The 14,738-nt window shown below is 42.3% G+C and overlaps 1 protein-coding gene across 1 annotated transcript; it reads right to left on the bottom strand.

The window, feature by feature from the left end:
* Positions 1–6,566: 6,566 nt before the first annotated feature.
* Positions 6,567–11,362, bottom strand: HMGN2 (high mobility group nucleosomal binding domain 2). The gene is made up of 6 exons (XM_083512055.1): positions 11,013–11,362; positions 8,688–8,732; positions 8,314–8,343; positions 8,074–8,124; positions 7,821–7,916; positions 6,567–7,477 (listed from the first exon to the last, which is right to left on the bottom strand). Exons 1-6 carry the CDS (start codon positions 11,025–11,027, stop codon positions 7,442–7,444), a joined length of 273 nt encoding a protein of 90 aa, XP_083368181.1. The 5' UTR covers positions 11,028–11,362; the 3' UTR covers positions 6,567–7,441.
* Positions 11,363–14,738: the final 3,376 nt, after the last annotated feature.

The raw sequence follows: 14,738 nt of genomic DNA, 5'->3' as shown, positions 1-14,738 counted from the left end.
GTACCAAGTTAGCTAACCTGTGGCTCTCTAGCTCTTGTTGTCTATCTAGCTCGCTATTGTCTATGATCCAGCAGTAACTTTCCAAGATCTTAGACAGAATTTTTTCCATAACCTGTCAGCAGCTCATTTTTTAATCCGATACCAGGGATTGAACCTAAGTACTTCTGCATGCAAATCGGACACTATAGTACTTGAGCTATGGCCCCTTTCACTACACTGTTGCAATTAGTCTTGTTATATTTGGATTAAAACAGGAGTCCTCTCTCCTCAGCCTCTATGCACAATTATAGTTTTAATTTGGAAAACTGCCTAAATTAGTCAAATGTACAAATACACATTCTAAAGTATGCTTAGAAGAAAAGGACAAAAAATATAGTAAAGGTAAGTTATGCAATGTACAGCCACTTTAAAAGATTTATATTTCTCATTAATCAAGCTTTTTTTTGGCAGTCATGCACAAATATCATGAGACTGAAAACCACAATTTCCTGTGCTACAATTTGAAGAGAAGGCACAAATCATCCATTACTTGAACATGAAAAACTCACGTTTGCATGAAGATGCAAAGTCTATAGTAGACACTTTAGCACCATTACTGAAAATGAAATCTACAGTCTTCTTTGCAGGGTGAACATTCATATCTATGGGAATCCAAAGTACAAAAGTTGCTTTCACTCAGATCCTATATTTGCAAATTTCATTGTGTTCAATGGAAACAATACCAATGTACTCACGATGGTGGTGTTAGGCTACAAATTCTAGACAAGTCTACTCAAAAGCTGTGAGTTCAGACTGGCAGAATCCGAGACCAGGGAGAAGAGTCGGTGGAAGAAGATTGGAGTAAATTTAAAACTTATTTACAGAAACACTGTAAAATTTTTGAATGCTGATGACGTTGAAATGAATTTAAGGGGTTCTAGCAATAAGGTAAAATGTAAGATGGGATTGATAAATAGAGAAACTAAATTGGATATGAATTTGCTGAACCAATTTTTAAAAAAGGGATACAAAAAAGGGAGGCTTGAGGAAGTCAGGAAAATAAGTTAATTAAAGATGAGAAATAAAAAAGAGGGAGTTTTCTTTTTTCTATATGTGTTTTTCTTTTTATTCTTTTTTCTCTTTTGTGCTTAATGTTTGTATTTTTGTATTTTGACTTTGTATTTCTTTGTTTTTGTATTTTTTTCTGAATTTTTCTTATTGATAAAACTTAATAAAATATTTTTTAAAAAAATCAAAAGCTGTGAGTTCAATGGAACTTACTTCCAAATAAACATGCATTGAAGTGCCAATGTATTGTCTCAATTCTGATTGCTTCTTTTTCTAAATTCCATAGTTGAGTTCTAGTAGAAACAAATTCATTTCTCTCTCTAAAGGGTGGCATAAACACCTGGGAGGTATGGGCAAGCAAGGGATTGTATAGTATGAAGACAGTGACTGACGTTCTGAAGACTTGCAACCAGGCACACTGTCATGCAGAAATCAGAAACTCTCAGCGATAGTTTTTACAGGCACATTTGTGGAGAGCAGTATGTCCAATTTCCCTTTAAAAGGATAAGTAAAATAAAAATATAAATCACCAAAGGCAAAACTTACCACAATCCTTTTCAACTGAGTAAACTCTTACAATCTTTGAGTTCTGCTGAATATTAACTAAGAAAGGAGAAAGATAATTTTAATATTTCTTGTAAACCACTTAGAGGTTCCACTAGAATCAAATGATATACTGTATAAAAAAAGGTAAAGGTAAAGGACCCCTGACAGGCAAGTCCAGTCATAAACGACTCTGGGGTTGCGGCGCTCATCTTGCTTTACTGGCCAAGGGAGCTGGCGTACAGCTTCTGGGTCACGTGGCCAGCACGACTAAGCCGCTTCTGGCAAACCAGAGCAGCGCACAGAAACACCGTGCCACATTGCCATTGTGTTTCATTGGTTAATCCCTACTTTACTTGCAAAGTTTTATATTCCACAAATTTATAATTTTCATCTATTAATTGATTCAATGTCAAAATACCCTTTTTCATCCAATTTTGCCAAATTATTACTTGATTTCCAATTTTTAATTTTGGGTTGGCCCATATTGTTTATTTCTCATGCTGATAGGGGTCGTCCTTATTTTTATTTATATTCATCCAAATTTTTATAGGTGCTTTAATAGACTCCAGGATAATAGCATATTTCATAATATTGGAGCCGAATTTAGTCCACCCTACAAGAGGTTCAAAGAAACTATATTCGAGAGTAGCCCAATTGGGATTCCTGCTAGCTCTCCAATTAGTCTTACTCAGTAGGTAAGCCTGGTGATATGATTCCAGATTTGGGAGCCCAAAGCCGCCTTCCTTAGTTGGAAGTTGCATTTTATGGAGTGATATTTTTGGTGACTTTGTACCCCACAGACAAGATCTAAATAGTTAATTTATTTTTTTGAAGTATAATTGGGGAATATATATTGGTAATCCTCTATGTATAAAAGCTTTGGAACAATGTTCATTTTGAGGACATTAACCTTTTCCCAAAGGGAGAGGTTTAGAGGTCCCCACCTTTCAATATCAAAAGAAATCTCATTTATAATTTGACTCAAATTTAGTTTTACAACTTATTTTATTCCCCAAAGCTGAATGATTAAATACCAAACTCCAATTAACTACATATTTACCTTACATTATTCACGTAAAAAAATCAATCATCAGGGACAGACAAACTTGATGAGTGGAACATCAAAGACAATGTAGAATAATGTTTTACCAGAACCCCCAATATAGTAAGAAAAAAATTCATTTGATTACTGCATTGAGTGTGTGCATGAATTGAGCCTATGCTTTGGACTGTATATTCATGTTAATTAGCTTGACCAGCCAGATACAGGGGGCACACTTTACAAATGTGGCCAGCAAATCTACTTATTGATACAGATTTTTACCTCACCATTCAGAGAATCTACTTTCACAAGATGACTTACATCATCGGTGACAAAATATATGTATACTAAAATTTACAAATTGTTAAAACAGCAGAACTCACATAAAAAGCAGATGAATTACAACTAGCAACAGTATATCCATCCTGGCCCCAAACCTTAGTGCATATCCCAGAAAAAAAGCCAATCTTCAATTGGAGGCCAAAACTCCACAGGGAGCTTGAGAGCTGGGGTGTCATCACCAAGAAAGCTCTCTTTTTTACTTCATAGTTTGCTCCAGCTTGAGATGCTACAGCTAAGAGGGCCTCCCTGGTAAATCTTAATAAGTGAGAAGGTCTGTACAGGAGCAGCTGTCCTCTCAGGTCTCCAGGGTCCAAGTTGTATAGGGCTTTCAATACAAATATCCTGAAGTGAGCCTTGTAGTAACCACTGCACTAACTTCAGAAGAGGCATTATGTGCTTATGGTCATATTCAACAAGAGACTATTGCAATTTGTATCTATAGCTACTAGACCAGTCTGAAAACCAGCCCATTACACCAATACTTTCAAGAGGTTACCAGCCCACAGGCCATAGGCTAGGATTTTGCTGCTCAGCAACAGCTGTAACGTAGATGTGGCAGTATTTTTATGCATGCATGTTTGTGTTGACAAGTTTACCATTTTTGTTTTGGATTGAATATATTGCTAGGGCTAGTTAACCTGGGAAAACAGGGAATAAGTTAAATGCAAATAGTTAAGTGTGAGAGAGTTATGGGCAGTCTTGGCAACTGTTACTAAGGGATTTGGGATGTTGGGAAAGTGAAAGTTGAAGCAGTTAAGGGCGGGGAGAGAAACAGAGGGAGAATGAGATGGAAGTGCGATTTGGAGTACATCTGGTTAAGGGAGACTGTAATCAGGTGCTGCATGTGGATATGGAAGAAAACAGGGATGGAATGTGTGGGAGGTGCAGGGGGAACCAGAAATCTACACCAAGGACTCATGAAAACATCACTCCACAGAAACACCCAGGCAACGCCATGGTATCATACAGGAATCAACTGGGGAAAATGACTGCAGTGCTGAGTCACTGTACAAGGACATAGCCTTGAAACGGTATTATGTACTAGAGAAATTATTCTTTGCATAATTTAGAACAAAAGTTCTTTTAACACATGTAGGCTTGCAAACTCCCTTTCCAGAATGCGAACTAGTACGGTAGTCTTCCAGTTGTCGCACTGACCTACCAGCCAAAGGTCATAAAGGACTACATTCCTTCAGAGGGAGTGCAACTCCATCTAGAACAAGCAATTTGCCCGATTTCTGGATCTGGAAACTACTCACAGGACCTCAATCTTTTTGGGATCCACTGGCACACCACTAAATTCAGGCATGAGTCCAGAACCTGCATAGCTTCGCCTGGCTTGTATAGAGCATACTGATGCCACTCCCAATCCCCCAATGACACCACCAAATGTTTCAACACCACTGGTGACAGAACCCTGTAAACTACCAGGGCCGATAATGGTTGCAACACTGTGCTTCCAACACCTATCTCAGAGCTGCTCAGGATACCCTGGTGGATGGTATCAAAAGCTGCAGAGATCCACAATTAACAAGGCTGCCTTCCCCATCCATCAGCATGACCAAAGCTGGTAGATGCCAAACCAGGCTTGAATCTAGACTGGAAAGGGTCTAAACATTTCCTACAAGAACAGGTAAGAGCTTAGCCATCACCACCCTCTCAAGCACCTTCCCTACAATGGCATATTGGCAACATGATAGTTGTTTCAAATAACCCACATTAGACCTGGAGATTTGTATCATTTCCTGAAGGAAATTTAGTACCACCCTAGCAGTGATGTGCAAGTTTTGGTTTCCTTGTGTGCTGAACTTATGCATCTGAGAAGAGGCCCACAGCAGCAGCATTATAGTATGGAAAGAATAGATGGGAGTGGTGTGCTGATGAGGAAAGAGCAATCTAATGAAAGGAGCAGCAAGCATCTGCAAAACTCTTAAATTTTCCAATTTTATTTTTTGCTGTCACAAAATCCAATTATGCAAATTAACACCTATCTGCTTTTGGAAGGTCATGCCAAGTTACTAATTTTGAAAACATTATGAGGACTTATAGAAAGTGCTGTAAAAGAGCTGATGCACTGGAAGGTTTAGTCTCACCCAACCTGAGTCTCAGCACTCTGCTCAACCTGCTGGATTCAACTTGATTCCATATTACAAAAAAGAAAGTCCTACTGCATTCTAGAACCTTTGAATCTTCCGTATTCTTATGGCGCTACTTTCTTTTTGGTTATTCTAAGATTAATTTAACATGATCAGATCTAAACCAAATCATTGCTTACTCCTTGTGTAATACCACTCTTGGCCTTCAATTCAACCTTGTGTTAAGCATTCAAATGGAGTTGTCCACCCTATACCTTTCCATGAATTCCTACTCCATTTCATACTGCTGTAGCCACCAAGAGTCACATGTAATCAATCACTTTTATTTTTGAACAATAAAGGCAAGATGACTAAATCCTGTAATTTACCTAAGCAGATTTAGTTTATAGAATGAATGGAGCCTCAGGTTCAGAGCTGCATGGGGCCCTCCAAGAGAGGACTCCAAGGCACAACCTTCACCAACTGTTGTTGAGTAGTTTTGCCTGGCTGGAATGTATTGCTGAACTGTAATAATTCTTCTTGCTTACTTGGAGAGCTATGCATGTATGCTGAAACCTCCAACTTCTGTGTGGCTGGAATGTAGCCTCCTGTCTAAAGGTAGGGTTGCCTATTTCAAACAGTGAAAATTTGGACAGAAATGCTGTTGAGCTTTCTTTGCAAAATCACAGAAATTTGCCGTTTCTGAGCTCCTTTTCTGGAAAATCAGCAAAACTGGCCCTGCCGTCATGGGCTGCCATGCGTCCGGATTTTCCCGAACATATTGTTGATTTCCGCCTGGACACTGCTGCCAACTGCAGTATTCCGGATATGTCTGGGAGATTCCGGACGTATGGCAACCCTAGTCTAAAAGTAAAGAGTCAAAACTGTTTTATCCCTCTTTTGCCTAACTACCACTGGTATGTGGTCCCTGGAAGTTTGTTCACAAGGAAATGAGGCCATTGGGCTGAAAAAGGTTCCCCACCAGTGTCTAGAGCCTTAAACATCAAGATAAAACAAACGTTACTAGCCTTGAAAAATGTTTACTAAGCCTACTGGGGCTTGTAGATGGGGCAAAACACCCTCTTTTACAGCAGCTGTGAGCTTCCATCCTCTGTCTGCTCACATGCAATTCCTTATCACCTCTGGGTATCAGGGCTAGTTCTTAAATACAAGGCTGGTAGAACTCTTCTGAGATTATACCACTATAGAACACAGATGGGGAAAAGCATGACAAAATATTCAAAATAGCACCAGGGGTGAGGGGAGAATAATTTTCCTTGACATGCTACTTTTGCATTTTGTCATGCAATTCCTTCACCTACATTTATAACTGGAAAATTCCCAAGAGAATTGAACCATGTGGTTTTTCTGATCATGTAGATCAATGCTTAGTGTGTTTCTATGACAGTGGTGCCATTTTGAAACATATATACTTACATTTAAGCTCACCAATGCAACCCTGAAAGAAAAGCACTAGAAATCAAAGAGAACAGAGTAAAAAAAAAAAAGAACAGTCCAAGCCAAACAATATCCAGCTTTATTAAAGGTACTTTTCATAAAACAATCAATCAATGGTATTCAGGCAGGACATGGTCTACAATCTGCAATGTTTTACAACAAATTCCAACTCCCCTTTCTTCTTGGACTACCAAAATGTAAAGTTACTATATAAAACCCAATGAAATCTTCAATTCTTACTTGGAACAGGGAAAGTTTAGAGTGAGGGTGGACACTTTCACATTTAGTATGTTGTTTAACAACTTTTCACAAGCCTACCCTGACTTTTAGAGGAAAACAAAACCGTAGAATTCTTAATCTGAAGATTCACAATATAAGAAATGTGGCTCATTTGAGAGCCATCCTTCCCCCACCCCATAGTATTTGACACCAGAAATCTGGATTGCCTGACACTGTGAGTACGAATCTGATTTATGAGAGCAAGTATCAAAAGACCCTATGCCACACTCAAAGGAGTGGTAAATGCAATGCAAATGACAATGTGAAAGAACAGACAGAGGAAGTCTAAGTACTGTTTTAAATGTACCTTCTCCTCAGACACAAGCATTTTGGGAACTTCAGCGTTCACTCAAGTATTTCAGAAACCAAAGATGAACAATATCAGGGAATCCCCCTTTCTTGTGTCCATGTAGACCCCCTCTTGTAAAATTGATGGGGGGCTTTTAAAAGCCCTGGTTCTAAGTAACAGAGTCAATGGCATTTGTCCCCTCTCCTTCCCCCAAAACACAACAACGAAGCGTTCTGTGTGCTAACAACATAGCATTAAAAAAAAAGTAAAACAAAATTCTGCATTGTTATAAAACTTGATAAAAAATAGTATTTCAAACTGTACAGTCACCAGAAGTACACAGTTATCAAAAATTCACACAATTCACTTGGCATCCCCAGCACCTTCAGCTTTCTGTGCCTGAAAGACAAAGGCAGTCCCGTCAGTTTTCTTTATGCTAATGCAAGCTTACTACTCACATAGGCCAATGTCTGCATGAATCTATGTAAATTATATGAAACAGACACACACCCATTAACACAATGCAAACTATTATGAGAAAGTATTGATGTTAGACTTGAGCAGAAGAACGAAGACTTTTTTTAAAAACTGCAATCTCGTATACAATCAGGAGCATACTATTCCATTCAAACACAATCATTTCACAACAAATTAACAAAAGAGTTTGGAGGAAACATGCTGGTCCATATCACTAAATATATAGTTTAGCAAAGTAAAGAAATCTACTATATTGCTATTATACCTGGTCTGTTTTGGCATCTCCATTTTCTGCAGGATTGTTTCCATCCTTGCCTGCATCAGCTTTCCCCTTCTTCCCCTTAGGTACCTTCTCAGCCTTCTGCCAGTCAATGGAAATAATTAATAGATCACAAACCATAAACATCTGCTGATATAAAGGACTTCACACAATTTAAAACAATTGTTTGAACATAAGTATCTCAGACCAGAGAACAAAGATGTATTTGAGTTCAAATTGCATACAATTTGAATTTTACCTTTGGAGCTGTTTTTTTAGGTTTAGGTTCTGGCTTTGGAGGAGCAGGTTTCTAGAAAAGACAGAACAATTCAAAAGTAGTTTTGAAACAATAAGGTATTTGTTCACTTTAGTATATGATGTCATGCTTAACAGCCAACTTAATCCCTTTCAGGGTGTCAATGAGTTGACTATCAGTAGTTCTTTAGAAGTTACTACTGCTAACAACCCTAAAGGACATTCCATCACACAACATACTTACAGCAGATAACCTTGCTGATCTCCGCTGTGGCTGTTTAAAAAAAAGAAATTTTAACCATTAGAATGAGTTGCTTCTTTTAGAATAGAGACCTAAAATCCAGCATTCAAATACACACATTACATTCTGATACAATTTTCAAGATCAGAAAGCTAACATACTTCTAAGTAGCATATCTCCACCTGACAGGTAAGGTTAAAATGAGAACAATGTGGTAAGAAAGCTAGATACATACAAATCTTTGCACATTACACCACAAGCTTAACCATCTCTACTCAGAAGTAAGCTCAACTGAATTCAATGGGGTTTAGTGGCAAGTGAATACATTTGGGATTTCAGGTTTAGTCTATAACATAAAAATATAGTAATGCTCTTACCTCATCCTTTGCTTTGGCCTTGTCACCCTTGGTATCTCCTTCAGCCTATTAGGAATTTAAAAAGTGAAACAGCTGATGAAACCCTACACCATCAATCTAATTTGACGGTTTTAAAAACTTGGATAAGCTGATGTTACTTAAATATATAAAGAAAAATATTTAATGCATTGCAAAGCTGACAATCTCATCTTTGTCCGATTCCTTTTTCCTCAAATTTTAAAATAGCACCCTCTCACAACTACTTAATATTATCCCCCCCCCGTATGCAATACAGAAAGCTGCCATATATAGAATCAAACCATTAGTCAATCTAGTTCAATATTGTCTACATTGACTGGCAGCACTTCCCAGGGTTTCAGACAAGTCTTTCCCAGCCTTATCTGGAGAAGCATGGATTGAACCTGAAACCTTATGTGTGCAAGGCAGATGCTTTACTACTAAGCTATGGCCTTTATATTTTAAATCAAGATGTTGGCATTTTAAATCCTATGCTCAGAAAACCAAGAAACTGCATGTGAAAAATAAAATATTTTTTCTGGTTGCATAAAGAAAATATGCGGCATAGAAGATGCTCCCTGGGGCCATATAGTGTTGTCAGAAGCACCAACTATTGCAATATTCCAATTTATGTTCCTACAGAACCAAGTTTTACTCAATGCAAGTTCCCATAGTTTTTGACAATTATCATTTCAATAAATTTGATATAATTATTATTAGTATCTTCTAATTTTAAAAAAAGGCTATATTGTATGCACTTCTGCATCCTTAGTGACCATATGTTCTCCCAATGAGAGATGTGTTTGTGGGAGGGTTGTGTGGATAACAGCATTGCCAGATGCCCCTAATTTTGATGCATTATTCTTTATTCCCCAACACTGCAGCTCTAGGCAACATAATGGCTCCTTTTATTTCAGAACACTATGACCTCTATTGAGTCCGTGTAACAGACCCAAGATCTCACTTATTTCTGGAATTTTGATCTTGCAATTTGAACCTTACTTGCCTGCCTACCCCTAGTGCCTCTTCAGACCTATGAAACCACTCACTGTGAGACATTTAAGGCTGTACCGACTCTCTGTCGCTTTAAGCCTTAAGGGATCATCCCTAGATTCAGAGCTCAGGCAACTCCCCTGGGCCCAACATACCCCCTCCTTCCAAGACGCAATTGGGGAAACAATCCCGAATGCCTCTTTGAAGTGAAACGTGGATTTGGCAACCTAAAGGGCTCCAGAGAAGCAAGCCACAACGTGTACGTGTGTGGGCAACTCTAACCCTCCTTCGCCTCCCAACACTTAAGATGGTCACTTTCCCCCTTAGAAAGAAGGCAGGGGGCGGGAAAGATTCGCTAAGGAGCGCATGTAGGGCGGGAGGCGGGGCCTCTCCAACATCTTCACTGACAGGGGAAACCTCCATCCCCCGCGCAAACAACTGACAAGTCTCTCGCCAGGACTCCATAGGGCTGATCTTTCCCCTCCCCCAGGGCTTTCAAAACTACCGCTTTTTTTGGCCTTCCCGCCTTTTCAGAAGCGCGGGGCATGGCGGGGGAGAAAAGCCTGCGGCCCCCTCCGCCCCCATTACTGTATTTATTTGTGAAGGAAGCGGGGGGGGGGGAGGCGGATGACAGAACGCGAGTGGGAGTGCGCGCACGCGCCCATTTTTCCAACGTACCCCGCTTTATGTTTGCACGGGCGCGCACGCGCGCGCCCAAACACCTACAACCAGCCACGCACGTGCCTCTCTCCACCCAACCACCCTCCCGCCAAAAAAAACAGCCAGCTCGCTCCGGCTAAGCTTAGTCTCTTATCTTCCATATCTTGCTCTTCTGCCCACCCGCTGGCGGGCGCGTGCCCCTTCCCTATTGGTGGGGACTTAAGTGAGCGCGCGGGCGAGAAACTGCCAATGATTAATATTCTCGCGCCCATTCGAGTGCGCGCGCGCGCGCCGTCTCTCTCGCTCTCTCTTCTTCTCCCCCCCCCTACCCCCGGCGATCAAGAATGCGCGACGGTTAACGGTCGTTCTCGCTCCGCTCCGCCCACTCCTCCTCACTTTTAAGTCCTCAGAAGCACCGTCGAGCCGCCTCGCGCGCGCGCGCTCTTCCCCCGCCTCACAACCGTTAACCGCTCGTGGAGGAGGAAGGAAAGGAGAACCGGGGAGGGTGGGGGGGAGAGGGAGAAAGAGGAGGAGAAAGGAAAGAAAATGGCGGCTGATCTAAATCTCATCCCCGCATAAGCACCGCTCCTTCTACAAACTACCATGTCTCTTCCCCACTTCCTCCTTCCCCGTCTCCCGTCCGAGCCATTAGGTTCTCTCGCCGCAGCCACGTACCTTTCTCTTGGGCATGTCGGCGGCGTGTGACAGAGGGGGAGAGAAAGAGAAAAAGGAGGCTGGGTTGGAAATATAAAAGCGCGGTCTCTGTAGGAGGGAAGGGAGAAACTCAACCGCCTGTAAAATAAAAAAGGAGGGGGGTGCAGAGAAGCCGCGCAGTAAGGTAGAGCAGAAGAGGAAAAGAGAGAAAGGGGGGCTCCGTTTGTTGGGCTCGCTCGTGTCGCTCACGACCCCACTAATTTGAATCGGGTGTTTATAAAGTTTTATATAGAGCCGGACGCGGCCCAACCGGTTCCAGCCGGATCCCCACCGCCCCGGCTGCCTATTGGACAGAGCGCGTCACGTGGCAAGGGCCAGCCAGGGCGGGCGCTGCGAGGGGAGGCGAGGAGCGAAGGGGGCGCGCGCGCAACTAGTAAATCCTCCCTGCAAGAGCTGTTGCTCGGTCTTTCGACCACGGCGCGAATTTGTTTTAATGACAACAATAAATGGCAATACTAAGACCGACCCTCGGCGCCGTATAGAATTTTATTTTTTTTAAATAATAACCCGGACCTCTTTTTCGTTACGTATGTACGCAAGAAAGAAAAATGCATTTCGTAGATTCTCATACCACTCTTGCTGCCTCCCCCCTCCGTTAAAAATAATTAAAAAACAATAATTTCTCTTGGGTTTTAAAAAAACGCACTGCAAAAATAAATAAATAAATAAATAAATAAATCCTCTTGGCTGAGAAGGAGCTCTCTGCGTAATCTTCACAACTCCTCTGGCGCGGTGACTAGACTTGCGCCCAGGTAAGCGTATATAAAGCTTGCGGTCGAAAGTTACCGCTGAGAAGCCAGCGCAGTGTCTCTCTCTCGCTGCAGGAGGGCGAAAGACCGACCTGCCTGGCGCACCTGCACAAGCCATGGCGCGCCTCTCCTGCGAAGGCGCAGGCAGGAAGAAAATGTTTCCGAGAAAGGGCCTTTCCCCTGTTCTTCCTGGCCCTCCAAGCCAATAACAACAACAAGAAGAAGAAATCTGGGTGGAAGCTTGGGTAGAAGAAGATGGTGGCCTCTTCTAGCGCTCGAAGGGAAAGGAAGGTGCGGTCATTGCCTAGCTGAGGAGGGCAGAACGCAACCCACAGCGCCCTCTTCCTTTTCAACCTTGACTACGAACTGGCAGGGTCTCCCTCCAGAGCGAGCAGCAAAGGGCCTCAGGTGCAGCAGCCACCTCGCCTTCCCCCTCTCCAAAGGGAGAAAGAGGGGGAACGGAAGCATTATTGTGGCGCGGGGACACTTTTACCGAAGACACTTCCTTGGCAGGGGCCAGGTGAGGAGCTGTCCTTTTCAGCACCATTCTGTCCTGCTGCTGGTAGAATACCCACCCCAAACCCCAGCAGTTAGAAAGAGGCAGGGACAGATATGGAATACCTGCAGAATAAGGCATGTTGCCCACATTGGATCTGTCATCGTATATAGTGTCTCCCTTAACATAACTTGCCTTGCAATGGACACACCATGCAACATCATTACAGCTTGCACTATTAAGTGGTAAAGGTTACATTCAGGGTGAAGTTAAATGAGAGAGTTGCAGTGATGTCTTCACTCGTACGAATAATTTTGTGTGGCTTATATAGCATTAGAACACATTTTTCAATTGCACATGCACAGCTAATGATGGAGGATCTTATCGTCTTTGTTCAGAGGCAATATGCCACTAACTAGGCAATTGCTGAAGGGGCTACTTTTGGAAGCAGAATGCTGAACTAGACACAACTATGTTCACAGGATGTAGTGATGGCTACCAACTTGGGTGACTTAAAAAGAGGATTAGACAAATGTATGGGGGTTGAGGCTATCAGTGGTTACCAGCCATGATGGCTATGCTCTGCCTCCATGGCAGAACACCAAATGGATTTCTGGCAGACATCTGGTCATGCACTGTGAGTACAGGACGATGGATTACATGGACCATTGGCCTGATTCAGCAGGGCTTGTCTTCTTATGACATCCTTCTTCACCGCATTTCACTTGGGAGGTGCTCCTGCCAAGGCACCCAGAGGAGCCTGCATGCTTCACCTGACTGCTGTCCAGAGCAGCAGAGCAACAGTCTGGGGAGCATGTAGATGGGCAGGTGGACTCCTAGCCACTGCAAGCCAGAGTGGAAAGGCGTGGTTTTTGTTCCCTGCTGTGCCTGCACCCTCAGCAGGGCCAACTTCACAAACTCCTAGATACGCTCCTGAGTTCAGGGATGGGGAACCTTTTTCAGTCTTAGGGCAAAATTCCTTTGTTGGCAACCATCCAAGGCTGCATGAGTGGCCAGACACAAGGGTGGGTGGAGCAAAGAGAGATTTACTTTTGTATATTAAGCTTCCTTCCAGCAATGCAAAGGTTTATAAAATGTATGTACTTCCCTCCAACCAGGCAAGCAAGAGGCATTATCACAATTCAAGGTCACATTCTAACCAGGAAAAAGTACTCTAGCATGGGCATGAGACTGAAGGAGCCCAGAAGGCCAGACAAAACAGTCATGGAGGGCCACTTTTGGTACCCAGGCTCAAGGTTTCCCATCCTTGCTTTATAATTTTTAACAGGCTGGAAGCAATATTGGTAACTACACTAAGCACTTTTAAGATTTAACATTTCATATGCCAGTTGCCAAATCTAACAATCTTCAACTTTTTAAAATTCCATCAGGATTCTAGTTATATTTCACTATGAACACAGTTACTACAGTAGAGCTAAACAACTTCGCACTCTTAAAAATAACTCAAGTTGGCCTCTTACTCTCATTCTCCAGGAATAGAAATACCCCTTAACAGTAGGTGCAATGAACCACATAACTGCAACACAGCCGCCATTCATTCCAATTGTTCTCAGTGTGATCTACAAGCCATTTAAACAGGCAAGCATGTACTATAAGCCTGTTTAGTCAGATTAAAGTCATTGACATTAAGCACACAGAAGCAAGTTCCACTGAAAACCTACTGGACACCCTGAAAATCTGCTAGAGGGTGGTTGAATGCCTTTTTCATTCATAATTTGAGCCACCCAAGGCAGCTTTAAAAAGACAAAGAATTAAAACCACAAAGCACAAATGTATGCGGGGGGTGAGGCTGGGGTGCAGAACAAGCAAGCAGCAGACAGTTAGTACAAAACTGGAATCCAGCAAAATGACCCACCATCCAGTCCAAAAACCTGCCTGCCAGAACTGAGTACGCTCCACCAAGGAGTTCCCAAACATTTTGGTCACTGGAAAGGATCATATGAGAGCAGACTGTATTTTAGGTATACTGGTCCCACACAGTTGAGAACTATGAAGACAAGTGTCCAGCACTTTCAATTGCTCCTGAAATTAGACCAGGAGCCAGTGCAAATGATGTAAATCAACACTATGCAATAGTCTGGCTGCTGCATCTTGTACTATCAGGTCTCAGAAGATTCAGACACACAACATCCCACCACCAGCACATTAACAGTAATCTAGTTTTGATGTGTGACCATGACATATGCAACCGGCAGCTAGCATGCTTGCCAGCATAGGATGCCACAGTGGCTACACTGATGCAAACTGTTCTGTATACACCCAGTGAGCCAGGTCATTATCTCCCCCACCCCACTGGCCAACTTTTGGCAGGTAAGTGGGAATCACCCATCCATCTGTCATCATGATGGAAGTGATATGTTGGTAGGCAGTCCCACTCCCTTATCAAAAATTGGCCCATGAGATGGGGTGGGGTGGTGAAGC

The sequence above is a fragment of the Podarcis liolepis genome (assembly GCF_965112155.1).
Source record: "Podarcis liolepis genome assembly, chromosome: 7".
Classification (NCBI taxonomy): domain Eukaryota; kingdom Metazoa; phylum Chordata; class Lepidosauria; order Squamata; family Lacertidae; genus Podarcis; species Podarcis liolepis.
The sequence above is the reverse complement of the archived record's forward strand: the minus strand, read 5'-3'. Positions and strand labels throughout refer to the sequence as shown.